The 27,971-nt window shown below is 56.0% G+C and overlaps 2 protein-coding genes, 2 long non-coding RNA genes and 1 other non-coding gene across 8 annotated transcripts; 2 read left to right on the forward strand and 3 right to left on the reverse strand.

Annotated features, from left to right (window-relative positions):
- Positions 1-2,524: 2,524 nt before the first annotated feature.
- Positions 2,525-9,582, reverse strand: LOC106493372 (BLCAP apoptosis inducing factor). 4 transcript variants are annotated; one of them, XR_010885991.1, is made up of 4 exons: positions 9,511-9,582; positions 9,264-9,327; positions 6,444-6,579; positions 2,525-2,618 (listed from the first exon to the last, which is right to left on the reverse strand). It is a non-coding gene; the product is annotated as a BLCAP apoptosis inducing factor (transcript). The 4 variants fall into 4 exon arrangements; XR_010885993.1 differs by lacking the exon at positions 9,511-9,582 and having other exon boundaries at positions 6,444-6,561; positions 9,264-9,414; XR_010885990.1 differs by lacking the exon at positions 9,511-9,582 and having other exon boundaries at positions 9,264-9,414.
- A 1,592-nt stretch (positions 9,583-11,174) lies between these two features.
- On the reverse strand, positions 11,175-18,058 carry PIGT (phosphatidylinositol glycan anchor biosynthesis class T). Its single transcript, XM_067307669.1, has 12 exons — positions 17,874-18,058; positions 17,157-17,334; positions 15,890-16,017; positions 15,036-15,136; positions 14,799-14,885; positions 14,303-14,390; positions 14,122-14,219; positions 13,639-13,804; positions 13,148-13,348; positions 12,433-12,598; positions 12,201-12,284; positions 11,175-11,750 (listed from the first exon to the last, which is right to left on the reverse strand). Exons 1-12 carry the CDS (start codon positions 18,055-18,057, stop codon positions 11,498-11,500), a joined length of 1,734 nt encoding a protein of 577 aa, XP_067163770.1. The 5' UTR covers position 18,058; the 3' UTR covers positions 11,175-11,497.
- Positions 18,059-19,296: 1,238 nt separating this feature from the next.
- DBNDD2 (dysbindin domain containing 2) lies at positions 19,297-26,440 on the reverse strand. The gene is made up of 4 exons (XM_067307772.1): positions 26,367-26,440; positions 21,460-21,612; positions 20,809-20,952; positions 19,297-19,898 (listed from the first exon to the last, which is right to left on the reverse strand). The coding sequence occupies exons 1-4, from the start codon at positions 26,407-26,409 to the stop codon at positions 19,690-19,692; spliced, it is 549 nt and encodes a 182-aa protein (XP_067163873.1). The 5' UTR covers positions 26,410-26,440; the 3' UTR covers positions 19,297-19,689.
- On the forward strand, positions 19,843-21,568 carry LOC106493371 (uncharacterized). Its single transcript, XR_001294136.1, has 4 exons — positions 19,843-19,912; positions 20,850-20,979; positions 21,115-21,285; positions 21,482-21,568. It is a non-coding gene; the product is annotated as an uncharacterized lncRNA (long non-coding RNA).
- LOC136993622 (uncharacterized) lies at positions 21,610-25,374 on the forward strand. Its single transcript, XR_010886013.1, has 3 exons — positions 21,610-21,702; positions 23,745-23,804; positions 25,147-25,374. It is a non-coding gene; the product is annotated as an uncharacterized lncRNA (long non-coding RNA).
- Positions 26,441-27,971: the final 1,531 nt, after the last annotated feature.

Below are 27,971 nucleotides of genomic sequence, written 5' to 3' on the forward strand. Positions count from 1 at the left end.
GCAGTGCTCCTGGAGCCTTCGTATCAGTCGAGCAGAGTGCCCAGGCGCTGGTACAGAAAGCTCATGCTGTGACATCCTGTGTTAATGCAGAGGAATGTGGTATCAGTGTATTTGGACTCTACCACCTTGAGGAAAGAGGCCCCTGACTTGTCTGCAGCTTTCCTGCAAGTGTTACAAACTCCTTTATGCCAGTTGTGCTTTTACCTCAAAGTAGAGGAAGTTACCTTTAAAGGGACAATATTCAAGTCTCCTCGAGTTGTTTCAGACTGGTAAAAGTACCACAAAAAAAAGCATGTCCATAAAGATTTATGAAATATCCAAACTTGCCTTAGAGACTACTCTGGTAAATCAGTAAAGCTATCTAATTAGAAACGAGAGCTCCATGTTGTGACCTCTTTGAAACAACTCCTGTCTCAGAAGCAGCCTCCTCCCCTATGTACATTTAATTCTGTAAGCTGCTCCCGGATGCAGGTAGATATAGCCTAGCTTCTGGCCGCATCGTGCCTTTTTTCCCCTCTCTCTCCACCCCAAATGGTCATATCCTATAGCTGGGTGAGGGCTGACACAACTGATCGACCCTGATCCTCTGAATGACTCCCAGTAGTTGAGTTACAGCCTGGTTCCTGCCTACAGCAGGGTGACAGGTCTGGAAGACAGAGCACCACGCGATGGGTTTACACAGTCTGTACACTTGGCAGATAGCGCTTTTACTGCTGGTGTTAGGGATTAGCAGGCTTTCCGGACCTGGCTCTGTGGTTTAAGTTCTTAAGCAGTATGGAAAAGAGGAATCTGTCAGACAAGTGGTACAACTGGAAGCTACCTCCTGTTTGTTTTAGGAGTCACTAGCACACTTCACAGCCTGCCCAGGACTAGGTTAAACAGTTAATGAGAAGTCAGTATGGCAGCTACAGAGCAAACAGGCTCTGCCTTTTGCTAGAGACTCTGGGGTTACTGTGCTGGGAACATAAGAACACAGAGAACGCATGATTGCTGGGCTAAGGCATCTGGGCTGAGCAGCAAATGTATCACACTGGGCAGGAGTCCATAGACCAAAGTTTATAAAGCTTTATTAAACATTTTGAACAGCTGTGCAATGAACAAACAATACTCTGGAAGTTTCACAATCTCATAGCTTGAACTTCCGCAGGACAACGACAGCCATTTCTGCCGCTCTCCACTATGAGACTGAAGTGACATGTGCTGTGAGGAGGTCTGCACAGCAGTGGCCACATAAGATCTTACTCTCCACCACCCAGGCTTCCTGATGTCCTTCTGCCAGGGAAAAAGGAGACACTGGACACTTCTCCAGTCTCTTCCCTTCTCCATTCTGTAGTACCAGCAACTTCTGCCACCTGTGGCCTGCAAACACTTGTCACTGAAAATGGCTGAAGTTACTTATTACTTCAAACCATGCTCCACCTCAGGATCCTCACCTGGCCTTTTGAGCTAGCATGAATTTTTCAGGGTGAGATTTATAGAGTGGCTTTGAAAACCCCACATCTTGCACCATAACCGTTCTTTATCCCAACAGTCAATACCTCAGTAAAGCCTAGAAATCTAGGAGGGGAAGAAGCAGTCTCCACTGCATGTGAGTCTTTGTAAAAGCAGCAACATAACTGAGGCTTTCAGGCTATGATCTTGGAGCATAAGTAGTTCAGAAAGCACTTGGGCAGTGCATACATCTCTCTTTGGCAGGATGAGCAGGAGGAGATGACTCAACTGCCTCTGGCTCCAGCAGCTTTTGGCCAAGTGCACCTGTTAGCTGTTGAGCTTTCCCTTGATCAGCAAGGTGGGAAGGCTGGCTCCCCGCAAACAGAAAGATGGAGAGAATCTTTTATACTTGAGCAGAATCAGTGGGCTGAGAGCCCTAAGTTAGACCACCATGGCCTAATGCAGACAAGTGAGTGACACAGAACTCCACCATGCAACAGTTGGACAGGCAACAGCTCTTTCCTCCACCAGTTCTCAGTTAGGAGGGCTGGTGTCCATTCCCAATGATATGGGAAGGAAAAAAAGATTTCTGCTTCTAAAAAAAAGCAGGTGGCACTGCCAGAGTTCACACAGTAAACAAGTCCAATTTCACAGGCAGAGTGGGAGGGCTGGTCAGGAATTTACCACTCTAGTCCACACCTACATTACAGGAAACAGGCTGTTTGTACTCCAGTCACATGCCTAACACCCCCTCCCTCCTCCCTAGCCCCCCCCCCCCTTTTTAAAAGCAAAAACCAGAGCTGTCAGCAGACCGGAAGATTGTTTTTTAGGTGCCTACTATGCTGGGATCATGAGCTGATTCCGGCAACTGGGATCCTGTGCAGTGATACAAGAAGCAGTTCCCCCAGCAGCTGTAGCAGATGAGGAATAAGGCTGCCAGGAAGACCAAGGCACAAATTGTGCAAGGCTTCCGTTCCAGGAGGAAACTGAGCAGGTAGAAGCCCATAAACATTGAGTGACTGAACCACAAGGCTGGGTTGAGGGGCTTGGGTATGAGGAGGACAGGTAGCAACCACTGAAGGCAGTACATTGTGTCTGGCTGGCAGGGGCCCTGGGGCAGCAGTGGTCAGAGGTGCTCTCGGAACAGTCTCCAGCAACTCCTCCAGTCGGCAGGCTTTCAGGCTGTTCTGTGGAGAGGGGTAACATGTCAGACTGTTGGAGAAACACAGCAAAAAGATTCACAGCAGTTCTTGAGCAGCTTCATTTATTCCCAAGCATGGTGTGCTGATGCTTAAACTCCTAATACTAAAGTTTCTGTCTCAGAGCTGGTGGAAGCTTTCCTGCTTTCTGAAGCACTTCAACTAGAGATATGATTATCTACTGCTAATGTGGAGGAGCATCCTTTATGTGTTCTTTCTCAGCTTTCTACTCAGGCTAAAAGCTGTCAGATCCTTTAGCATAGTGCAGAACAGAAAGGCAGAGGGGGAAACAACAGAAAGGAAAGCAAGCTTTCAACAGACTTGAATGACAACAGAACTGATAGAGGTGAACTCATCAGTGCTACAAAGGAAGAAGTGCAAGACAAGAAGGGTTGGAAGCACTTAGGTTTGATATTTAGCCACACTTCTAGGAAGTCTTAAGCCTACAGATTGCTTCCTCCCCAGACACAGACCCATTATAAAGTCTTCCAGCTTGCCATCTGAAAAAAATGGAATGGAATTCCACTGGGACCACACAAAATTCAAGCTACATGTAGCTAACCAGGAAAGCACTGATAGTATCCGTACTACAAAACAAAGGGAAGGACAGTCCCTACTTAAGGAATCTATAATCCTTGCCAATTGGCTAAAGTCAGATAAGACAAAGTATGTGAATGCATCAAAGAGGGGACTGTCTCAAAATAGCAACTTTGGTAAGCACTGTAAACACAGGATTTCCTCATATGGATTATTATAAAACTCTGGAAACAGTGCCCTTTAAGGGCTTCTCTCATCAGACAAAGCAGCTGACTACAGGTCCAGAAAATACATGTCTACCTTTAGCAACCATATCAACCATGTTAAATGTGTGGGGGGTTCAAAGCAGCTGAAACACTTTCATCCAAGAATTTCAGAGGGCTTAAAAACAACCACCACCACCATCAAAAAAAAAAAACCTTACACTTGCTTTTATAGAGCCAGAACTGTTGAAAGGGGGCAGAAGAATGGAGTTTAACAGTCTGGGATAGCAGGTCAGGCCAGAAGGCATCAATGTGATGAGGGGAATAACTGGCAATACTTCGTTGAGTGTGTGCAGCAAGGAAACAGTGAGAATAGGGTACATCCAGGCTCCGAGCTTACTACCCCAAAAAGGCAAAATCACACAGGGCAATGCTGGGAAAGGGAACAGCTTGGGAAGAGTGTTCTTCCCTGGGATCCTGTAGCATGCTGTGGTGACATGCACCAACACCGAATGAAGCAGCAGCCAGCCAAGGCACAGAAGGACAGGCATGAGGACAGACCCAAACAGTCTTACCAAATGCCATGGCCTCACCTAGAGCAGGCAGACCCTGGTCAGAACAGCTTTTTCCAGCAATCCTTTTATCTGAAAATACTCAACTGAGTAGTACTCTGTCAGAAGGATGAAGGGCTGAGCTGGGACTGTTAGGATTAGAAGTCGGGGGTGGGAAGGTTAGTAGGATGAAGTGAGAAGGTAAACAAACAGCACATTCCTTTGACTCCTCCTGGCAGGGGATGGGATTTCCTGGCTAAGGGAGGGGGAATGAGGGATTGCATGGAGAAGCCAAGACCACACATGGTTCTCTTCCAAAAAGCACTGAGGTCAGACATGTGTCTTACAGCTTTGTAAGCTCCTAGGTACCAAATCTGTTGTCAGAAGCAGGAAGCATGTTGCCATCCTCTGTGTTCTTAGCAGCAGGATCTATTTTAATATTAGTGAAAAAGAATGGAGGCCAAAATCTCCATCGGGGCAAACAGATTAAGAGTATTTGGAGAAAGCTCTCCTGCAAGAGAATATTCTCCAGCAGAGAGGACAGCTGGGGTTCAATTAGTAAAACTAAGCTGCAGTTAGGCAGCCAAAGAATAGGAAGGAAGCTATTTTATGCTGCAATATGCCTAGAGTCAAGTCAAAGGAATAAAACTCTCAAAGTTAGTCCTGTTTTATGCAGCTCACTCATTTCTTTAAGGTCAAGTCTAGTCCCATGCCAGTTTCCCCATTTGTAAACTGGGAATAATGATACTTATTTCATAGCAGTAGATGTTGTCTGCTAGCCTCTGTAAATCACTTTGAGTTTTCTGGAGTAAAAGTAACCTAGAAGTTAAGTATTAGGTAATTTTTTTTTTCCAAGGGGAAGTACTCAGAGAAATGATTTAACAAGCTAAGTAACTAAACCCCTGCCATCCAACACTTTACTGCCTATCCTGCTTAGGCAAAGCAGGTTTTAAATACAACAAAACCATCCTAAGTGTTCTGCAGCCTTTTCCTTAACCCTCCTAAAGTGTTCCCTCCTCCAAGTTTCATACAGTCTTTCTGTCCCAACTGCCTCAAACACTGTGCAGTACAAATCATTGCATAAATATCATGTAATATTTTTGCTAGAGCCACTCCTGAGACCATGTCAGCTTGACTTATGTTGCAGGACACACTGCAGTCTTTGGGTCACTAATTCTTTACGCTATAATTTTAAGTGCCTAGAGACAATTGCATTGAGGTTTCTGTCTCTTGGGTAAAGAAACAGACAGGTCTTCTCAAGTTGTTTTTCTACCTGTCAAAGGATCACAAGGCTGGAAGAAAGCTCTAGACTGCTTTAGGACTATGTCATAACACTCTCAGCTGTAACATGCCATGTTTAGCCACCGAGTCTGCAGCCTCTGAACTTTGCAATGGACTACAGTTGAAGAGTGTAATTATAACTCATGACATAGCTGCATTTAACAGGACACTCGGGCCTCCTCATCACAGCAAAGACTTAGAGATAAGGCTATAAACACTGAATTGATTCTAAGTATGCAAGCATTACCTAAACACTTCCTACAAATATAAATTGATCTCAGAACAAGTTATCCATTTGTAAATATTGATATTTCCTGGAAGAGCCAGTTGCTTGGAGCAATCAATACAATACAACCACTCTGTAGAATAAAGAAACATTTAATACTGATCATTTTAACTATGAAATTTCTTCTATGTCAATGCCTTTCAATCTGTAAATCTCTTAAACTTCTGACAAATGCAATTGTTTGAACAATGTCTCTATTTGTAGTCAGTTTGCCCTTTTTATTTTCATATGCCCCTTAACTATCCAACAGTTAGAGGTTGTGAAACTACTGTCTACTATACCTGATAACAGATATTAGATAATGTACCTAGTATTCAAGACTTTCACTGCTCTATCTTCCTTAAGGGACTTTCCACTATTAATATATGTAGTCTTCCTAGCTCATCACTGGTTCCTCTATACAGTGAGCAACAAGACTGAGTTCTCTTTCCAAGCTGTCAATCCTAACATGACTTAGGTTTTCTACAGGGATAATAGGGTTTCCTGCTATCAGTTCTTTACTAAACAGAAAAATACTGCTTTCCTTAGTGTCCAGGATCGGAAGGCTCTTCTTGAGGCTGTAATAATATTCAAATCTGCCTAGATTCTAAAGCAAGAGTGTGAAGGAGAAACTTGCAAGTAAGAAATTCCTACCTTGTTTTCTCTATTCCCTCCTCATGATCCAAAGCAAGAGATTACCATGTCCCAGAATAATTAGTTGTCACCCAACGGTATTGCTACTGGCTTCTTGTTGCACAGTCGCATCCTGCTTTTCCTCAACCTGTTGCTCTTGTTCTCCTCAAAGATGACTCACCTCTCTAGCTAACGTGGTGTCCTGTTCTCCTCAGAGTGCTCTAGTCCTTCTGCTCAGTCATCTGACTTGGCAGCCACTCATGTTTACCAGACCGTTCCTATTCATCGCACCAGCACTGCCTCCTCTCGCTCCTCTGCAGCTATTAGAGCCACTTGAACTTACTTCAAACCCCTCAGCTGCAGAGAGCCCGTGATGCTCCCGCTGTTCTCCCTGCAGTCAGCATGCTGTGGTTCCCTTCTGATCTCCAAAGACCGTGCTGGAGTCTCCTCCCTGTGAATTCCTGCAGGCAGAGGAACACCTGGGGGAGGTTACCCACATGCCTCATTACTAAGCAAACACTGATACTTTTCCACATCCTTATTAATCAGCTTCCATCATGTTCAGTCTTTCCTTTTGTCATCATCTCTCCTCCCTTTCAAGAGCCTCAAAATCAGCATGTCTTATTGGCATATGGGAAGGATTTTCAAATTCCAGTGCATGTGTACTGGCACACCTTTCCCACTCAGGAACAGAAGCAAAACCTTGTCATTTAAGACAGGTCAAAAGTGAACAGCACAGCTCAAGTGTGCAGTGTTTTGTAACGGACTATTCAGATTTTAGAATAAACCCATGTGAGGAACTAGCAAGCTCTTCCCTGGTATTTCACAAGTTAACTCAGCAACTAAAAGACTGGCAGATGTTCATATGCCATGTTTTATACATTAGTATGCCAACACCAAGCCTGTACCTTTCTCAATTCTTTAACAGTCCATTTATCTTGACAGGAGAGAATCATCCGCTGGCTTTCACTAAGCACTCAAAGAGCTATTTAGAGATAAGTTTGTTCAGACCTTACTGAGCTAGCTGATAAGCAGGTACCTTCCAAAAGGAAGACAGAACTTGCTCAGCATGTGGTACACAAACAGTGTCAAGCAGTTGAAAGGCTTGCAACAGAAGACTGAATAACTGACTGGGTTTTTTGGGGGGTGGGTGGGTGTCTGATGCCAATCTTCCCCTTTCCCAGAAGCCTGAGTTTCTACTTGGGGAATTAAGAGCCACACTTCTAGACAGAACTCTCCCAAGTTTCACAGTGTACATAGAGTAAGCCTCAGGGTCTTGCACTGAGTTTCTTTTCTGTAAGGTTCACCTACAGTATAGTTTGCTTAAAATTTTGTTTAAGTCAAAAGCCTTGTCACAGCCACATAACTAAGTTATGTGTGTGGGCAGTGCTTTATATCACCCTGGCCTGTCAGAATGTCTTTAAAACCAACTCTGAAATACCACATAGCATCTAAAACAGCTGCTAAAAAAAAGCACAATATCAAAAGCATTGTTTAAAAAAAAAATGAAAGAGCTATCAAATGACAAGTTTAAGGAGTTCAACTAAGACAACAATAGACCAGTTTTCTAGCATTCAACACTATTTCTTGAAAAATATAAGAACTATAACTGCTCAAACTTTGAAAGGCATGTGTGCAGTATCTGGGATTTAAGTTCTTCAGCTTGGTTTTTTTTCCATATCATCCTTGCCACTATCTTTTCTGTCATTTTTTTGGGGGTTTATCTGTCACTATGACTCAGCTGGAAAAAGTGAGTCTTCAATTTCTGGCAAAGGCTTTATCCCATCCTTTGAAAAGTCCAGTCCATACCTTGGAACACTGGATGTAGATTCAGAAATGGTGTGATATAATTGCAAACTTCTTCCAAAAAGAGCAGCAAATCCTTGACTAACTGAGGCTCAGGGTTATGAAGTGTTCTGTCTTCTCAAGCTAGAGACATCTTAAGCATTAAAGTCTTATTTTATGAAAATTTCTAGTGGAGGCTTTCTGGTGAATCATTCTTTTCATCATTTTCATAGCTGCTCTCTGAATTTTGTTTTTTTGATCAGTGAATTGATTAGCCACACCTTTCCCCTTAGCCCTGGGTCCAGGTCCTTTTGGACTGCAGTGCACCCATCAAAGTCAGAGCCGACAAACCTCCAGCTATGAGCAGTAAGACTACAGCACTATCGCTGTTTCTCAGAACAGTAAGTCACAGGAGCAGAATCTTAAGTCTGTCAGCTCTATGGTGGGAAGAGATGTAAACAGGGACACCTGTCATCTGGAGTAACACTATTTTCATTTGTATTTATTTGCCAATCTATCCTCAGTGATCCCCACCCCACCCCCTTTTTTTTTAATTGCCAAAGATCAGAAATTCCAGGCCCATTTCAAGTGTCCTGAAATACATTTCATTATTTTTAGTTTCTATTTTGGATCTCTTTACAACCCTTTCTGCCTTCAATATCACGCTTCAGGAGGTGCAAATACTGCCTGACAAAGGCCAGTTTTCTGCATTTCAAGTAAAGAGAGGCAAAGAATGCAATTTCAGAAAACAGTTCTGGCAAGTTTTCATATCTCTCTCGCTCTCTCTCTGTATGTATATAGATAAATGTGTGTGTCTATATGAGACTGAACATGCGAAAGTTTTTTCACCATGACAGTATTTGCAAGACTGACTATAATGTTTCAGTATGGGGTAAAGAAATACAGAAGTCCGTTTGTTAGGGCCCGCACGTAGAGCTCCACGTTAAACATTTTGTTGTGCTTGCGTGTTCAGGGTGGTGTGAGCCCGTGCACACAGCAGGACTGCTCGCAGCCTTCCCGGTACCTGGCCCAAGCCGCCCAGGCGGCAGGGTCCCGCGGGGACGCGCGGCTGGGCAAAGGCTGTCCAAAAGCTGTCCTCCTCGGGGCAGTCACGGGCCTGAGCTGGCTTTTGAAAGGTTTTGCTGCCAGCTGTGATGCGTGCCTGGCTCTGAAAAGAGGGCTACGGAGAGGAGGAAATGGGCTGGGAAGAAAAGCGGGTAATTCTGGTGTTTTCGTGTTAGGCTGGAGCGTCTCCCGCGGGCCCGGGGCAGCCCTCGGCCCGGCCCGGCCCGGCGCTGCCGACACCCCCCCACCCCCCCTTCCGCGGCCCGGCCCGGCCCGGCGCTGCCCCCCCCCCCGCGGCGCGGCCCGTACTCACGCCGCGGAGCTGCCGCCTCACGCCGCCATCCCGGGGTCGGGGCCGGGGCCGCCTCCGCCGCGCCCTGAGGGGGGAAAGGGGAGGCCGCGCTCAGACGCGGCCGCGCCGCCGCGCCCCGCCGCCGCCGAGGGCGCCCCGCCTGCCACCCGCGGCCCCCGCCATGGCGCCGCCGCCGCCCAGGACCCCGCGCGGCTGCCCCGCTGCCGCCCGCCCGCCCGGCCCGGCCCGGCCCGGCCCCGCCGCGCACCGGCTCCGCCGCAGACTCGCGCTGAGGCGGCGGCTCGGGGCCGGCGGGTGGCGCCGCTCGCGTCAGGCGCGCCGCGGGCAGCCCGCGCGGGGGGGGGGGGGAGGGGGGCGTGCGGGGCAGTGCGCGTGTGCGGAGCGGTGCGCGTGCGCGCGGCGGCGGCACGGGGCGCATGCGCGGGGCCGCGCCTATGCAGAGCGGCGGGACGGGGCGGGGGCGCTTTGTTCCCGTTCGCGCTCGTTTCGCGGGTGCCACGCGCGGGGCGGGGCGGGGCACGCGCGGGCGGGCTCCCGGCGCGCTTTGCGCGGTGCTGGCGCGCGCTCCGCACGCTGCCTTGCGCCTTGGTGCGCCTTTGCGCGCCGGCTGCTGTGGCACGCGGTGCGCGCGCTTTCTTGCATGTGCTTTGCACGCTTGCTTGCACTGGGCGGCACGCGTGGTTGCACACTGCGCGCTGCTTTTGCATTCCGTTTGTACGCTTCTTTGTACTGCGTGGCGGGTGTTTTGCATGCTGCAGCATACGCTTTCTTGCACTCTGCTTGTGATGCAAGGGGCCCCAGTTTTCCACACTGCAGGAGCCCTGTGCACCACCCATTGCTCACTCAGCTGCCTGGTGCTGCGCGGCAGAGGCAGGACGCGGGTGCTTTGGTGGCCCTGTGTGAAGCAGGCTGCACCTGCGGCACCCGCCTCAGGCCTGTGCCCTGCACCTGCAGCACAGCTGGTCCCCAGGTAGCAGGAGGTGTTCTTAGGCTGAGCAGTACTGTCAAAGTCTTCTTATTGCAGTGTGCAAATAACAGCAAAGTGCTACTTTATATTGTATGAAAAGAACTAAAAAGAGCAGTTGTTGCAGTGCTGCTGCATTCAGAGCCCAGGTCTTGGGGAGGGCTCAGGCTGCAGCCACCCAGCAGAGCCTGGCTGAGACCGGGCAGCTCGGTGCTTGGCGTGGTGGCTGAGCCCAGGCGCTCCTCTAAGCTTTGGGGATGCCTTGCGGCACAGGGGAGCCAGCAGCAGCCGTGCAGAAATGCTACAGGTGAGGCAGTGCAACTGCTGCCCCTGGGGAAACAGAGGAGGATCCTGTGCTGCAGCATAGGGGTGAGCAGGTGGAGAGCTTTCAGTGTGCCGCGAATACAAGCTGGGAGCAAGCAGAGCTTTGTCAAGAAAGGAAATAAGCCCTTGGTATGGATTAGGCAGCAGGCAGGTAGTTTGCAGACTGAGAACGACAATTAATTTGCCAACTGGATCAAGCGTGAGTAAAGACTGGAAGAGGGGAGACCCTGTCCCTGGAAGTGGTGCTGCTTGGCTGAGGCCACTGTGAATCGTGGCACTTGTGGAGGGTAAGACAGTAGAGCAGATGAAACCATCTCTCTGCCCTGCAAATCGTATTCCTTCCCCCTTCACACTCCTCTACATTTCCTCTGCAGCTGACTTAGGTAGTTTTCTATAGACTTACTGGGTCTTACAGGGCCAGCTCTGCCTGGATGATCTCAGAAACTAAGCGCTTGTGCCTAGTGGCTGGTTAACAGACACGCCAAGAAGGCAAATGCCTCCAGCATTCAAATGACAATTTAGCTCTGACCGTCAGTCCTCAGCTGGTGTGTGGAAAGTGGCTGCAATGACAGAAGCTGGGTCTGCAGAGTCAAGAAAGGAAAACCAACATGGAGCAGCACAGATGTACAAAACAGCTCAAGTTTATTTTTAATGTTATTCCCATCACATAAGTTACCCCTCTCCAGAACAGAAGACTTGCACCTTTCTTAATCCCATAGACATGCAGTTCAGTAATCAATGGGCTTGGAGCAGTTTCCCCAGCAGCCTCTTAACTGGAAGTGATCTCTCAGCTTGCAGAGACCAAAAAAGAGATCCAGGCAGCAAAATGGAGCAGCCTGCTTCCAGCAAAGATGAGAGGTAGCAGTGTTCTGCTCCCTTGGCCTCCTCTCCAAGCTCTCAGGCTCTCGCTGAGCCCTGCGCTCAGTGCTGGCCGCCCTGGTTTCTCTCAGAGGGGCGGCACACCCCTGAATTTGCGGATGATGTTGGCCAGCCGCTTGGCCAGCCCTCCCCTGCTTGGTTCTTCCACGTGAAATGTCCTGGTCAGCAGGTTGTAGAAGGAGCCATAGCACACTGCCACCACGGTGCAGGTCAGGCAGATGACGTTATAGGGCATGCTGAAGTCTGGCGTCGGCAAGTTCACCAGCAGTGGCTCTGTGTAGAGGCGCACAAAATAGCTGGAGCCGTCAGAGGAAGGAAACCTGGAGGCAGGAGGGGGAGCGTGAGCCCACACAAGACCACTGCTCAGTGCTAACCACCCTGGAGCTACACGAACCTCTGGAGGTGCTTATAGCCCCTTAGAGGTCAGGCTCAGTCCAGGACCTCTGAATCTCTCAGGAGATCCACAGGAGAGGCTGCCAGTGCTGGGAAAGAAGAGCACCTGCAGGAGGAACGCGGTTCAGGCACACGGCTATCCCAGCCCAAGGGCGGAGGGTGCAGGGAGTTAAACTAGCAGCTCCCTCTTGGCAGCTCCCCTTGCGAGGGCCCCTTGTGAGTGCTGCTCTTTCCTGGCACGCTGAGAACATCCTCCAGCAACTCCCCAGGGACTCAAGTGTCTCTCCAGGCTGGCAAAGCCCAGATAGGATGGTAGCTGCAGCCCACTCGTGTGCACTGCAGTACAACCGCTCTCCCCGGGAGAAAGGCACACTCACAGCGAGGTGAAGAGAGGACTCTGCTCCATATCCACCTCCTTCATTGCGACGACACTGGGCACCAGGGCACTCAGTACAGATGGGCTAAGGAGGCAAAGGTTGTTATTAGTGTCAGTCCTGCCAGCAAAGAAACAGCGGAAAATGTTCCCATCCCCAGAGTCCTGGGCAGCAAGTCCTGCACAAGGCCCAGAAGGAGACAAGAATCCTGGCTCATGCTGAGGTGTGTCTTTACCTCACGTAAAAGCCGTGATTAGGGTCAGGCGTGTACTCTGTCCACTTCAGTAAGGCCCGCTCAAACTGGATTGTGATCTTGGTGACAGAGTTGGCCGGAAGCTGGATCAGCATTTCCAATAGGTGAGGCCGTCTCCGGTCCTGAGCTGGCTGGTAGTGGATATAACCTAACCCCAAAGACACATGTCAGTGACAGTGAGGGGACCTTGCCCAGTCTCAGATTGCCTAGAGGTCTCCCACTAGGTGAATAATCTTGCTTTCACTGTCCTGGGAGAAGTTTTCTAGGTGAGCAAAGATGCGCAGGTAGCAAAAAGCATGAGTAAAAGTTAAATCTGGCCTTAATAGCTTAATAGCTAGGTCTTAACAGCTGATGATCCATGAAAGTCAAGTGTTCATGACAGGAGGTACAAATGCAAAACCAGATTAAGTCATCAGTGTCAAATCAAGGTTCCTTTACTAAAGAAGTCAACTGACTTTGTTTTAGAGCCTTATTGGATTATGAAACACTGTCTATTTGGCCCTTTTAAAATAGACTCTCTTAAGTCTCAGCAGTTGTGAGTGCTGAACTGAAGGTTGTTTTCTTTATACTAGCTCTACTCCCATGTCCAGTTTCCCACTCATCACTGGGGCCCAAGGGAGGAACTTAATCATCTCTGGAATGAGCTGCTTGTGCCAAGGGAATCGGATGGCATGTGTTCCTGGGAGGGTCTACTCACTTGGCTTGTTCTCCTTCCCCTTAGTGATGATGGTCAGAGTGTGCACATAGAGCCGCAGATACCACGGCACAGTTTCCAGCAGGATCACGGGGAAAGCCCGGTACGGGTGAGTGTTGTAGATGAGAGTGCTGATTTCGCCGGTCTGCAGCCCGTATCCACTCACATAGCGCTGAGCATGGAGTACGGGTGTTGACAGTTCCGCTGCAAAAGGGAAAAGCAAACAGGAGTCAGGAGCCGATGCCAGCCTGTAGCTCTGCCAGGCATCGGTCTGGCGCTAAAAGAGCAGCACTTCCCCTGGGCAGAGACCCTACCACGCCAGCTGAGGTGGAAGAGGAAAAGGCAGGACAGTCTGTTGCCTGTTGTTACAGTCCTCCTCCCCAGCAAGAACTGTCTTCTTTCCCAAGGCCCAAGTAATCCAACTATCCCCTGCACAGGCTGGTGCCTGGAGCCCTCAGCGAAGGTGCAGGTGGAATAAAGTTCTGGTGACTCACAGCTGTCTTGGGGCCGTTTCCACTTCAGCTGCACATTGAGGCTGCGAGATGTATTGAAGAGTGAGGGACTCAGCAGGTCATAGACTGCATAGGTTCTCTTTTCTCCCTGGACAATCGCTTCATGTACAGATGCTGGAGAAGGGGTCACCTCCAGCAACTCCTTTTCCTGAGAAAGCAAGTGGACCATAAAAGGAAAAATCCTCCCAGTAGTAAGAGCTGGGCAGTGCCTGTCTTGGAAGTGGCTAGCCCCGAGCTTTACCACCCAACGGCCTGCTCTGCACTCTTGCTAACATCACTGCACTAATCCTGACCACTTCTGACAGCCCTGCTTGGAGGAAGAAAGTAACTGCAGCCACATCCCTTCATTAGCCCAGGGAGGTCTCCCAGAAGGACCAGTCTGGGCAGAGGTAGGACTGCTCCAGAGTTACGCAGAAGCGGCTGAACAGAGAGAGCAGAGCATATTCTCTCATTCACGAGTGTTACCTTGTCCTTAGCGGAGATGTCAACGTAGATCTTGCTCTGCGATGCCAGAGGACATGCCTCAGTGAGTGTGCGAGAGAACATCTTAAAGAGGGACCAGTCTGCAGGAGGCAAAGTCAGTGTCAGACGGAGAAAAGCAGGCTACGGGCACGCAGGGAGCACAGCGCACTAGCAGTGAGCTTACCTTTCTTTCCTTGGCCGCTGGAAAAGGTCTCAAAGACCACAGTGAGAGTCTGCCTGAGCTCCCAGGAAATGGCCAGACAGGAAGCATCCTGGAGAAGAGAACAAGGGGCTGTTCTGATCGCTACTAGAGGGGCAAGGAACCAGGAGGGAGCTAGAGCTACAGCAGGATTGCACAAATCCCGCCAGGGCCCAGGTAAGACTGGAGAAGCAGGACAGCACCTCTATTAGACAAACTGAACCTACTGCAGGGGAGCTGGGTGACACAGCATGTCACCTTGCTGTCACCTTGCAGTGTCACAGCAACAATGCTTCTGGTTTTCTCTTGGGGTGTGTTAAATCTGCCAGTGACTCAGCACCGGGAAAAGCTTCCTAATATTCAGCCTTTATTCCATTCCTAAAGCATGAGGAACTCCGCCAGGTGGACTGACACCACCTCTCTTCCCAGCTCCTGGAGCGAGGGACAGGCACAGGAGGGAGCCACTGAGCCTCACGCTTACCCTGCAGATGGGGCGGATGTGCACGGCCTGCGAGTGGTAGCTGCTGTGGAATAAACGCTCAGCCTTGAGCAGCACAGCAAGACCAGCCTGCAGAAGGAAAAGGAAAAATTTCAGTCCACAGTCTGTTCTCTGTCCCTGCTGGGAGAGAGCAAGACCCTACTGCGGCCTCCTAGCAAATGTTAGTGGCTTGCTGTCGGGAACCCAGCTCCGTACAGTGGCAGCAGGACTTGCCCTTACCTTTGAGCCACATGGTAGCAGCTTCTTCCAAGGTGTAAGGTTTTCTGTACAGACGATCTCCCGGGGCAGGACAGCATATCGCAGGAGGTGGTGATCTGTCCCTGGGCAGGGAGGTGGAGGGTTAATGGGCTGGTACTGCTACGGGCATGAGAGCTGAAGCAGACCTGCCCCATCCTCCAGTGTACCCCAGAGCACCCCACCCTCTGAATACACCTGAAATGCCATGAGCTCTGTGAAGAACAGATCCTCACTCTGTTCAGAGAGATTTGGAGTGAACAGGTAATGGCATCTCCTAGCAGGGTTTTTTTTTTTTTTTTTTTGAGAGCTTTAAATCCTCCAGTCTTCACCAGCTATTTTGTAAAAAGCTTTTCAGAGAGAGTTGAGGGCCAGGGAGTATCTGCCACATACTGCTTGTGGGTTTCCTCTGTTCAAATCTAAGCCTCATTAGTAGAGAGAGGAAACGCTTCCAAAAAGAAGTTAACATGGGAGTTCAGTCAGTTCCTGTTGTACGTATGCCCATGGCCTGATACCTAATACTGCAGCTGGCATTAACTGACCCTCCTGACAGCGGAATTAGCTGACAGAGGAGACAGAATGCGCACGCTCGCTCTCCTGCCCCTCCATGGGAGCCAGCTAGCACAGCAGCCCCAGTAGTAGTTGTTCTGGGGACAGGTTTTCCCCTTCTGGGGACATCTCATCACAGTGACAGGTGAACTCAGGAGAAAACGCAGAAAGACCAAGAGTCCTTGCCAGACCTGTACCCAAGCTCTCTGCGGTGGCATGAAGCAGAGCTAAAGCTAGAGACGAGTCAGAGCACAAAGCCAGCCCTCCAGACAAGCACCGGTCTGTCTCACCGTTGGCCAAGCCCAGGGGTTTGAAGGACGCTGTTGGCGTGACGGTGTTGGTGGAGTCGATGAAGTTCAGAGAAGCACAGAATATCCCTGAGAGGATGTTACTCAGTTCTTTCCAGGCTTTGTCTACACTGTGTAACAAAAGACACTGCAGATTACTCAGCAGTCCTGACCCTCAGAGTAACAAGTCTCAAGTCAGTAACAATCAATAAATACTGGGGTGACCACACTGGGCTTCAGGTGCTGCAAGGAGGTTACAGCTGCTGTAGGCAGAGCTACAGAGTTGGTTATTTGCTTTCCAGCTCTCTTGGTATTTTATTCTAATGCGTGAGATCTGGGGGACTGGGAGATGCCATCACCTCTCACGTGGCAGGCAGGATCACGGGACAGGGCTGCAAGCCAGGGCAAGCACCTTCCCATGAAACGGCTTCAAGCACGAGCCTCTGCATGTGCTGGCCTGGTGGCAGCAGGAGACAAATCGCAGCAACCAGCTGCATGTGGCACCCTCGGTCACTGAGCAGGTGGAAGGACGTGGCCCAGCAGGTACGCGAGGTGTGCCTTTCTCTGCTGTGGCAGTCTTGGCCTCAAGCTTTGGTCTTGCTGCGCTTATTGCCGGGGCAGTCACTGGACTAGCAGGGCTTCCTACAGACGGGGTTTGGAGGTGGATGCAACTGGTATGTGAGGAGACAGGCTTGGGAAGCAGGGAGTGGGCAGGAGGTGATGTGAAGCATGTGGGGATGGGGTCTGTGGAGACAAAGCAATGGCAACGCTTGAGCGCAGCTCCTGACGCTAACCAAACTGGCAACCCCCCGAGACGGGCCGTTTGCGGGACGGAGGGAGCTCTGCAAATACAGACAGAGCTACTGCAGCTGAACCAGAGGAAATGTGCTAGGGCAGATGGTGACAGATCTTGGAAGGGAGCCTAAGGAAGTGAGTCAGGGTTGAGAGTTTAATTTATAACCTCATACTACAGCCACAGCAAGAGCTTTGTCATCGCAGAGCCCATAAGGGAATTACTGTGTTCCTTCAGTGAATGAGGCTTTATCTCGCAGCACCGCATCCTGCCCTTCCCGTTGAGCAGCAGCACGTTCTGCTTCTCCTGAGAGCTGTTCTTGGTGTTGGGGACTTTTACATTTTCAAACTAAGTGCTCCGATAGCGGAGCAGCTCCCGGGCGCCGTCACAGGCGCCACGTCGGGTCGTGCCCGCAGCAGCCCCGTGGCGGAGCTGCTGGGGGCCCCCGCGGCAGCGCCCAGCCCGTCGGGTACCTACTCGGCGACGGTGTCCTGGAACCAGACCCAGAGCTCGGCGCCGGCGGGCGCCTGCAGCGGCGGCTGCCCCCAGGCCCGCGTCCGCCAGAAGCCCTGGGTGAGGGCGAGGTGCAGCTCCCGCACGCCCTGTGCCGACACCAGCTGCCCCAGCGCCTTGGGGAAGAGCCTGTAGTGAGAGACTGGGGCGGCGTCAGCCGGGGCCGGCTGCCCCCTCGCGTCGTCGCGCCCGGCCCGGCCCAGCCCGGCCGCCTCGTCGCTTTACCCCGCGCGGGTCATCGCGCACCCTGCTTGCATCATCGCGCACGAGCCCTGCCTGGCTTACGGCATCACGACCCTCGTCGCCACGCGGCCCTGCCCCTGCTGAAGCCATCGCCCCCTCCGTCCCCTACTGACATCATCAGCTGGCCCCGCCCTCTGCTCGCGTCATTGCACCCAATCCAATAGCCTCATCGGCTGGGCCTGCCCTGCTCACGTCATCACCCCAAGCCCCGCCTCGCTCATGTCATCGCAGCCTTCAGCCCCCCACTTATGTCGTCACTCAGCCCCCATGCCATCACAGGCCCCGCCCCCTGCGCCATCGCCCTAAGCCCCGCCCCACCCGAGCCATTACAGCCTTCAGCCCCCGCTCATGTCGTCACTCGTCCCTCCCCCTACGTAATGCCCAGGCCCCGCCCCGACGTCACCCCCGAAGCCCGTAGGCGCGCGGCCCCGCCCCTACCTGCGCCCCGCTGCGGCGCCGAGTCCCAGCGCGTGCGGAACTGGAAGGTGGCGGCGAGGCCGCCCGCGGGCAGCGGGCTCAGCAGCAGCTCCTCCCGCAGCGCGTCGCGGCCCGCCGGGGGCCGCCCCGCGCCCGCCGCCCCCAGCAGCAGCAGCTGCAGCAGCAGCGCCGCCGCCGCCAGCATCCCGCCGCCACTTCCGCTTCCGGTCGCTCGCCCAATGGCGGCGCGGGGCGGGGCGCGCGGGGCGGGGCCCGCTCTCCCGGCGGCGGCGCCTCCCGGCCGGGGGGGCCCTGGGGTGGGGGAGCCGCCGCTCCGTGTTCTCCGGCCCGCGGGGCGCAGCGGGGGCGGCCGGCGCCTGGCTCCTGGCGGAAGCGTCCCGCGGCCGCCGTGCCCGGGCTCCCGAGCTCGACCCCGCGGTTCCTCCAGGCTCCCTCCCTCCCTCGGCCGCTAAAAGCGGGGTCGCGGGGGAGGCTCGCGGGCAGCGGAGCCTGGTTTCCCCCGCGAGAGGTTTTGCCTGCGGCTCCGCCACGCGCTGAGGCGCCGCGGGGGCTGCTCGAGCCCCGCGGGGTTCCCGGTCCCCAGAGGAGCTTCCTCTCCTCAGGCTTCCGTTCTCTTTTCTGGTCTCCCTCTCCGTTTGACGTGTCCTTTCGGAGCACGAGGTCTGTCTGCGGCCCCGGATCCAGCTGGAAGCTGCTTCTGCCGGCTGTTGGCCCTCCACGGGGGTGAAACCGGGGGAAACCGGAGCCTCGCCGCGACTGCTTGAGGGGCGGGAGCGGGATCTGTTCCTGCTCCCTTCCCGGGCCACGGGCGCTCCAGCAAGCAGGGTTGGCCGCGGCACCGGGAAGCGTGGCAGGCGCTCCCAGGGGAACAGCCTGGATGCAGGCAGCTGGCGCGGCAGGCTGCGAGTGGCTTCGCTTCCGTGGCTTTCTCCGCTCCTCCCGAGCAGCCTCCGGCCGGGGCTGCGGCAGTCACGCTGTGCGGGCGGCCGAGCGCGGGGCAGCCGAGGCTGCTGGCGCTGCGCGCGTTCGCGTGCTCCGCTCAGCTGACTCGCGCGGGGAGTCGCCCCGGTGTGCTCAGCCGGGGTCGGTGCGGGCCGCTAGCAGCCCTGCCTGGGTCACCCGCGACGAGCTGGGCTCATGCCGCAGCCTCTGGCTGCCTCCCGCCCGGGGGAGCGCTGCCGCTGGGCAGCACGCTGAGCTGCTCCCTGGGCGCCGGACCTTCCCTGCGGAGCGAGCCGAGGTCCCGCTGGCTGCGCCCGCCCCGGTGCTGCGGCTGGGACGTGCAGCGTGAGGGCTCACCTGCTCCTGCGTCGCACCCTCAGCACCCTGGCTTTGCACCTCTCCCCCCTCTCCCTCCTGCAGCCCCCACCTAGCCCCCGACCCTGGCGCTCTGCTCTCTCCCAATAACGCACACAGCCACCGCTTGTTTAGAGAGGAGTGTTATTTCTCTGTGCGCTGCCGTTAAATGCTTGTCGGACAGGATCCTTGTCAATGGGACGGGGGAGCTGGGATCCCGAGGGAGGTCTTTCTGGGAACAGTACGGCTGCGGGGTGCTGAGCACTTTGGGTGAGTGAAGCGGGGAGTGTTAGCAGCAAAGCCTGAAGAGTTAATTTGGGGAGCCTACGATACCCCTTTCCTTCTCCCCTGGCTGCCTGGAGAACGCACAGCGGGAGAGGAGGGGAAAACCATCTCTCCCCTCCTGCAGGGCAGCAGTCCAGGATGGGGCGTACTGAGTGGGAGTCAGAGCCAGCAGCTTTCCTTTCTCCACGCTGGCAGGTCTGTACAGAGGAGGCCGGGAGCAGGGCAGAGCTGGCCGCTAGCTCCTTGCCACCTGCTCTTTAGGACTGTCCTCCTGCAGGTCCTCCTCATCTGACTGCACCACGGGGGTCTCAGCCCCGTCCTCGCTGGTGTCCAAGCTGTTCGGGTCCGTGGAGACAGAGGACGTGGAGGAAATGCGTGACTTGGCCTCGGCTTCACTGGGCACTTGCAGGGTGATTTCCTCTGGGCACTGGCTGGCATCTGCCCCTGAGGAGAGAGAGGTAAGAGGAGGAAGTAAAAGGCTTTTGGAGGTCTCTTGCTCCCTGAGCTTCATGCATAGCCCCTTCCACCTTACTCCTCTGCAGGATACACTTTCCCAGGCACTCCCAACTGCCGCCCCCTTCGCCCCACTTCGCTGCCCACCGGGAGGCATGTGGCTGCCTTAGCCTGTTCCCTATCTCACCCCAGGCTTGGCTCTGGGCAGTTTCACATTCCTTCCCCATTTTTGGCAATGGAGCCTTTTCCGTCTTCTCTGAAACACAGCTTAGAACTGCGTGTGGCCATCGGCTGCAACCCGTGAGATCTGCGAGGGAGGTGTTTGGCTTGGCCTTGGAGTGAATCACTGCAGCGCGTGTGCATGGGGAGGAAGGTCCTGGCACCCCAGGCTTTCCCTGCGGGGACCTAAGCCCAGCTGCCTGCTGCTGACTCACGGGGACTGGACTGTGAGGTGGAGGGGTCCTGGAGCCTTCCTGCTCAGCACAGTGGGCTCTGCAGGGTTGTGGGGACTTGGGAAATCAGGACAAGACACTGGCTGCTCCAGAGAAGCTTTAGGACATGTGAATTCAGCCCCACAGGCTTCGGAAAGGGCCTCTGCTCTAATGTCTTCTGCAGCAGAAGCTAGTTACAGGCGTCTGTATCTCAGGGCTGCCCTCTGGGATTAGATGCTCTGCAAGTGAAGGTGGATGCTGCCATGGACCAGCCCAGAGTGAAGTCTTCCCAGCCCTGCAGTCCTCAGCTGCCTGTGCCTGGGGGTGTGTGTTTATGCACACGTGCTGAGCCTGGGACTGGGGATGGATGAGGCAGGGTGGCCCGGGCTGAAGAACAAGCGAGCTGGTGGGTGCAGTGGGGGCAGGAAGAGCTCCCAGCATAGCCTGCAAAGGGCTCAGACTGCACATACCTGGCAGGGGCCCAGCAATGCTGCTCTCCTCTGTCCCACAGCCAAGAAACACATCCACAGTGTCCTGGTCTGACAGGTCCATCATGTCCATCTGCTCCAGCATGTCCACGTTCACCTCCATGGAGGAAATGCTGCCTAAGGGGGCTGCAGAGAACAGGGGCCAGCAAAAAGGTGAGTGCTCCTGCCAAGCAAAGGGCACCATTAGCCCTGTGCTGGCAAGGCCAGTCCAGTCCATGGACTCCAGGCAGGACCTGGAAGAGGGAGACCAGCCTTGCTGCGGGGAGCTGAATTCCACTTGCTGTTAAGAGGTCCCCAGGAGGATCGTGTTTCCTTAAAACATCCTTTTGGAAGACTCTGCTGTCTCACTGTCATCCCTGTTCCTGCTCCAAACTGCTGTCTGGAGAAGCCTGCCTCAATCCAGTGACTATGCAGGGAGCCAGCCTTGGAACCCAGGTTCAGTGCCTGCAGTTAAGTGGCGTGAGTAATCCATGCGCACACCCACATGCTGTTTGTGCGATGCTGTCTCAGTGCAAGACACGCGTCCCCAGCCACCTTTAGACTGGCAACACCCGCAACCCACCAGTCTCTAAGGCCTGTGTCACTGTTCCCTGAAACGCCCCCAGTTCCCACGCTGGTGCCCCCAGCACTTACGTCTCCGATGCTCTATCTGCAGGTGAGACATTGGAAAGAAGAAATCCACGTCATGCTGGAAAACCTCCTCAAAGAACTTCTGCCGGTCGCGCAGTTTGAGCTGCTGCTGCATCTGCTCCGCATCCAGGCTGCGCTGCCCCTGCTCCATGTCAGCTGGGGAGGAAGGAGAGGAGGGTCAGGACAGGCAGGGCTCTCCGAGCCCTTCTCCATATCCCAGCTCATGTGGTGCCGCTGTGCTGGAGGGTAGGTGATTCTCTTCTGCTCTGCTTTACTGGTGCACGTTGATTTGGTTGCCGTGAATAGATACTACGTGCTAAAGCAGCAGTGCCACCAGCGCTTGCCGTGTTGGAGCTTCAGATCTCTCTTTCAAGATGCAGGGCAGCCAGGAACTGGAAGCGCTAAATGCTACGTTCACTTTACATGAAGTGAATTGTCAGAGGGGATATGAGTTTGATATTCAAGTTTGATATGGTTTGCACATGTTGAACTTGAATTCTGTTGCTACAAAACAGAGGACTGTCTGTGAGCACTGACATGCAGGAGAAACTCTCCCAGGGAGAAGGACCAGAACTGGCATTAGTGCTCTACGGTTACTGGGGCTGAGAACTGCTCGAGGAATAAGAGGCATTAGCAACCCTGCCACCCCCTGCCGCCGCTGTAGCCCGTCTATAAATACAGCCGCACCCACGCTTGCAGGCTCCCCCGCTCGCATCCCCTGCTCCCGCAGCCAGCCTGGCTGCTGCCTGCACAAACATTTTCATTCCTTTAATTCCTCCTGCAGTTGAACACTGCTCCCTGCATCCCCGACCCACGCAGGTGTGACAGGAGCCCTCGGGCAGTGGCCGAAGTGAGCTCCGAGCCTGCATCCTCGCGTCTGGTACGTCCCTTTTGGGTTGGGCACTGCAACAGCAAGGACCTAAATGCCACAGAGGGGCTGTGGCCGGTCTCAGCAGTGGCCCTGGCTGTTCCCAGGCCGGTGTTTGACCTCGGTTGTTCCAGATTTCCTCTCGGCTGCTCTTGGCCCAGCCAGCACAAGGAAAATGTGATTACTGAAGCCGGCAGTGCGGTAACCAGGGAAACCAAACAAACATCCTCTGCTCTCCGAGCATGGCCCAAACCCTGTGCTCCTCCTCGGGCTCGGCAGGAGGGGAGCGGAGCAAGCGTCAGCCATCGCCCGGCATCCCCACCCTGTCCGGCGAGGGGGCGGAGGACGGCAGGGGCTCTCCGTCAGTGCTATAAGACCCGAACGGAGGAGAGGGGATGGGCCTGGCAAGATATCCCAGAGATCGATGTCATTTCTTCCTGAGAGCTCTTTAAGGGTATCTCAGCCACCTGCACCCCTTTCTCTGGGACGTCCCTCAGCTAAACCCCATCCTCTCCAGGCACCTGCCCCGGGAAGCCGGGTTCCTCCGTCTGCAGCGCACTGCTGGGGATGCGGCGTGACTCCGGGCTCAGGCACCACAGGCTTCCTGGTCCTCTCCTAACGGCTCCACGCATCCCTGCCGTGCCCGGCGTGGGCTCCTGGCTGCCTGCAGGGGCTGTGGTCTGGCCTGTCCGACCTAAGCTCGGGGTGCCGAGCAGAGCCTGGACTAATAGCCGAGGTGGTGAAAGCACTGTTCGGGTTAAGTTTTCCTTGCTGGGCCGACCGTTGGCTGCAGCCCAAGCGCTGCTCCCCAGGACTCGCCCCTCAGCACGGGGCAAGGCAGAAACCTCCTGCCTCCCCTGCGCTGTCAGCACCGGGGCTGAGCAAAGAAGCGTGGGAGCCGGGCCGGGCTGGACAGGGGCAGGGAGGGGGTGACCAGGGCGCTAATAGCGGCGCTGGCTCCCTTCGGCAGCAGCCGGAGCCAGCCCTGCTCGTGCTCTCCCAGGCGAAGAGCCGTGCTTCACCGCTCGGCGCGGGGAGCCAGCGCTGCCGCAGCGGGTGCTGCGGGGAGGCTGGTTCGGGGCGGAGGGCTCTGCTGGCTTTTCCCCCCGCAGCAGGAGGGATCCCTTGCCCGCTCCCGCTCCAGCCCAAGCTCTGCGGCGTGGCCTCAGGGGACTGACTGTGCCACCCGTCTCGCCATCTGGTTTTAGGCCCCCAGCTCGAGGGGGGTGGACGAGCTCGCCCCACAGCGCCTTGCCAAAGGGGCCCTCGTTTCAGTATGAGCAGGGTCGCTAAATCCTCCTGCAATACGAAGGCAAAATAACCCCAAATCCTGCCCTAAGGGGTAGTGGGCGCTGCCCCAGCTGCTGCGAGCGGGGCTGATCCGTACCGTTAACGCACTCGCTGTGCACCTCTTCCACAGCCCGTGGCCGACAGGAGGGGGGAAGAGCCGGGACAAGCGCTGGCGGCAGCATTGCTGCGGGTGAGTGGGGAACGCGCGCGTTGCGGGAGGAATCAGCGGGACCCGTTTGCAAACTTGTTTTCGAGCCCTCGCCGGGGAGGGGAGCCGGGCACGAGCACTGAGATGCCATTATGTAAGGAGCGCCGCAGCGGGAGCCGGCAGCTGGGCCGCTCGGCCCTGCCTGACCCGTGACCGCAGGGAGAGTCGGGGACGGAGCCTCCTGCCCCCTCCTCTCCCGCGGGGGCAGCAAACAGCCCTGCCAGTGTGGCTGCTGCTCGCCAGCCCTCGCCGGGAAATAAAGGAGAGCAGCGTTCGCAGTCGCTGCCCTCCCCCGTGTGACTGCCGGTCATGCTCGCCCTGGCCGGCGGTCGCCGGGATTGTCTCACCCGGCTGGCATGTCCCCACCGAGCGACGCGCTCGCCCGCACAATGCGGCCCCTGTGCGCCGCGGGAGCTGTCAGTACCTGCTGCGGGCCTGGCTGCTATTGCTGTTGTAATGGTTATTGCTCCGGCGCCCTCGGCCAAGGGGCAGAGGCTTATCCGCGTTCGGAGCCAGGCCGTTCCCGGATTGCCGAACCTCCCGCCGCGCCTGCCTGGCAGGGCCCGAGAGCCTGGAACGGCACCAAGCGCCCCGCTGCCCGTAAACCCTTCCGGCTCGCACGGCTCAGGAGCCAGCGCCGCGCGGAGAGGAACCGGGCCCGAACGCGGGCAGGGGGGCTGCGCGGGCAGGGCTGGCCCCGGGGAGGGCGCGCAGGCGGGGGTTTCCTGCTCGCACCGCTCCTCTCGCAGCAGGGGAGGGTGGCTGGGCGAGGGGTGCCAGCCCCCCCGTCCCTCTCCCTGGCCTCAGCATGCAGAGGAGCCGCCTCTTGCGCGGTTTGGGCTCGCAGCGGCCATGCGCTGCTGTCACAGCTGGCAAAGGGGCCCGGGGAGCTGCCTTTTTAATTTTGCCTTGTCCCACTAGATCCTGGTACAACCCCCCCTTGGTGCTGGTGAATAGGGAGGGTGTATTTGGGAGTGGGGGAAGGCTTGTTAATGGAGGCATGGGGCGAAGAGAGGTTGGGGACAGCCTCTTCCTCTGGCCATGGCTCCCTAATGCCTTGCAGAGTTTTGGAGGCATTTAAAGAAAGTTCTGAAAAATAATCTGGGGGGGGGGGGGGTAATGGACTTTAAATGAGGGATCATTCCAAGTATGGGCCGGTTCTCTAGAGAATGAAAGCCCAGGCAGTCTGGCCCCACCAACCCTTCTCCCCAGGGCTTTCCCAGAGCCCAATCCCTGCCCCTGCTCCCCCCGGAGAGGTGTGGGGCACCCGTTGTAGCATGGCTTGTGGGACGGTGCCTTGCGCTCCGGGTCTCTCTGTGTGCAGGACTGCAAGGAGATCGGATGGAGGGAAGATGCTCACAGCTCCCCTGCTGCCAAAGCATCCTAGGGAGGCCCCGCAGAGATCCCGAGCCGTTCCCTATCAGCCCTGCCCCGGCAAAACAGGACAAAGGGCAAATCCCAAGGGCTTTCAGCTCCCTCCGTCTTGGGAGAAGCAGCCGGAGGGGAGAGCTGGGACTGCCCCAGAGGAACATGCAGGGTTGAGCCACGCAGGGACTGGATGCCTGGAATGCGCCGGCGCTCATGTGTGAACTCCCTGCACTCCCCATCTCGAGCTGCGTCTGACCTCGCGTTGCAGCAAGGCAAAAATAACCCCGGTCCCGGTGAGAGGAAGCACACAGGGCGAGTGTGAGGGAGGCAGTGGTTTTGGCAGAGCCATTTGCTCGGAAAGGCGGCGGGAGGGTGAGACAGGGAGGACACGGCACCCTGTGACCCTTGGCTCCACCACGGATTCATTGCCTGCACTCTTCCAACCCGTCTCCAAATCCCCTGCATCTCAGCACTAAAAATATCCCTGCCGCCCAGAGCTCGTTCCCCAGCAGCGGCTGTGTCACAAGACCCTGCTATTTACGGGGCCCTGATACAATTCGCGTAAAGTGCGAGGATGAGAAAGCCGGGAGAGCGGCATGGAGTCCGAGAGGGAACAGGCAAGCCCCGGGCACCGAACCGTGCCAGGCCATCCCCCTGCGAGCGTGATGCCGGGGCAAGGGTGCGACACCCCTGCCCCTTCGTCCCTGCTGCAGAAGGCGTTTGCCTCGCTCGGCTCCTCTCGCCCTTCCCCTAAGCGCTCGCCGGCGCGGGGCGATGTGCTCGTCTCGGCGGCTTTGGGGGTCCCGGGGCCGCCGATGCCGCTTGGCACCAAACCTGCAGCCCAACAGGGCGCTGAGCGCCGCCGCTCCGCAGGCAGGTGCCGCCGGCCCTCCCGGAGCATCGTCCGGCGCGGCGGGACAGAGCCCTCCCGAGCCGTCCCGGAGCGGCAGAGCCCTCCCGAACCGCCCCGGAGCGGCAGAGCCCTCCCGGGGCCGGCGCAGCAGGTTGCTGCCGCGGCCGGCGGAGCTGCTGCGCGGCCACGGGCACCGGCCGCCCCTCCGGGGTGGCGAGAGGGGGGAGGCAGCGGGGCCCCGGAGCCGCCAGCCCGTCCCGTCCCGTCCCGTCCCGTCCCGTCCCGTCCCGCCTGCCCTCCCCGTCCCGACCGCCGGCACTCACCGGGCAGCCGCCGGCTGCGGCTCTGCGCGCCGGGCGCCGACATGCCGCGGCGGGGAGGCTGCTGCGGGCCGGGCTCGGCGCCGGCGGCCGCCCCCCTCGCCGCCCGCCGCTCGCCCATGCGGCGCCGCGGGGCGGTGCTCGGCGCTGCACGGGGCGGCGCCAGCGCGCCCGGCCCCGGCCCCGGCCCCGGCGGCGGCTCCCACCGAGCGTCCCGGCTCTCCGGTGCCGGCCGCTGGCAGCGCGGCCGCGGGCGTCCTGCGGCGGGCACGGGGCGTCCCCTGGAGGGTGCCCGTTGCCCCGGAGGGTCCCAGTGCAGGGTCCCCGGCCCCTATGGAAGGTCCCTGCAGAGGGTCCCCTTGCAGGGTCTCCCTTTTCGCTGCAGCCTGCCTGCCTGCCTGCCAGCACGGGGGCCGGGCGCAGGCAGAGCTCTCTGCCCCGCAGCGTCCGGCTGCAGGTGCTCTGCTCTGGCAGGAGCTCTGCTCCCTGTGGCAGCGGGTGGCCGGGGCTGGAGACGGGGGCCTCTCTGCCTGGGCAGGGAGCATGGTTATGATGCATGCTTGCTTTTTGCTTTTCTTCTCCAAACGCCCAGCTCACGTGATCATGCAGGAGAGACGACAGCACACATGGATGCACTGTGGGCTCCTTCCTTGGCTCGTCCCTGGGTATCTGAGACCCCCGTCCCCCAGCAACACCACTGAGAAGCTGTTTTGGGATGTTTTTTTCCCACGGTTGGTCCACCATGTCAAGGCTGCTCTTTGGTGGCAGAGAAGCAGACTTGGCCCTCTGCCTCCTTCCTGTATCTCAGCAGGGTGACTCAGTCCCTCGCCATGCCCAGTTCCAGCTCGGCACACAGGCCTGGCTGCAGCGAAGCCGGGAGAAGGGCTGTGACAGCCGTGCAGAGTGAGGCCATCCCCTGTGCCCTTTTCTCTGGCTGCAAGGGAGTTTCCAGTGTCTATGGTGTGGCCTGCTGGCCGTTTCTCAGTGTGTTTATCTCACCGTCTGGCTGACTAAAGATACTGGGTATTGTTTGTATCCCAGCTCTGTTTTGGCTACTGTTGCTTTGCTGTCCCCCCCTTGCCTCCCGGAAGCTCCTCCTGCGGAAAGCCGGTTTGCGCCGGGGACCTGTTGCCCACACCCTGCGCACTTGCACATAGCTGCTGGCTTCAGCTCGCACAGATGACATCGGTTACGAGGGCTCAGCTTCGTCCACGTGGATGTTTGTCCATGTCCAAAAAGCACCGTGTCCTGCCTGCTGGTTTCCGCCTGAGCCTGGCATCCTGCAGGGCTGGGGGGTCCCAGGCTGGTATAGGAGGACAGGGGGATGTTCAGCACCATCCCTAAGGAGCCGTGGGGACGAATCTCTGTAGCCTCTGCTGGGTCCCTGCAGGCTCTGGCTCTGCTCACAGCTCCTTGTGGTCCAGCACAGCGTCTGGGCAGCTTTCTCCAACGTCGGCCGTCCTCTGCCGTCCTTTCTGACCCTCCGCCCTGCACCGCTGGCAGGGAAGAGAGAGGCAGGACCAGGGAATTAGCTCAGGTCTCTGTTATGTGAGATGTCTGTGTTGATTGGCAAGGCTTTGGGACGGTTTCTGTGCGCAAAAGTTCACT

Source organism: Apteryx mantelli, chromosome 18, assembly GCF_036417845.1.
Source record: "Apteryx mantelli isolate bAptMan1 chromosome 18, bAptMan1.hap1, whole genome shotgun sequence".
Taxonomy (NCBI): Eukaryota; Metazoa; Chordata; class Aves; order Apterygiformes; family Apterygidae; genus Apteryx; species Apteryx mantelli.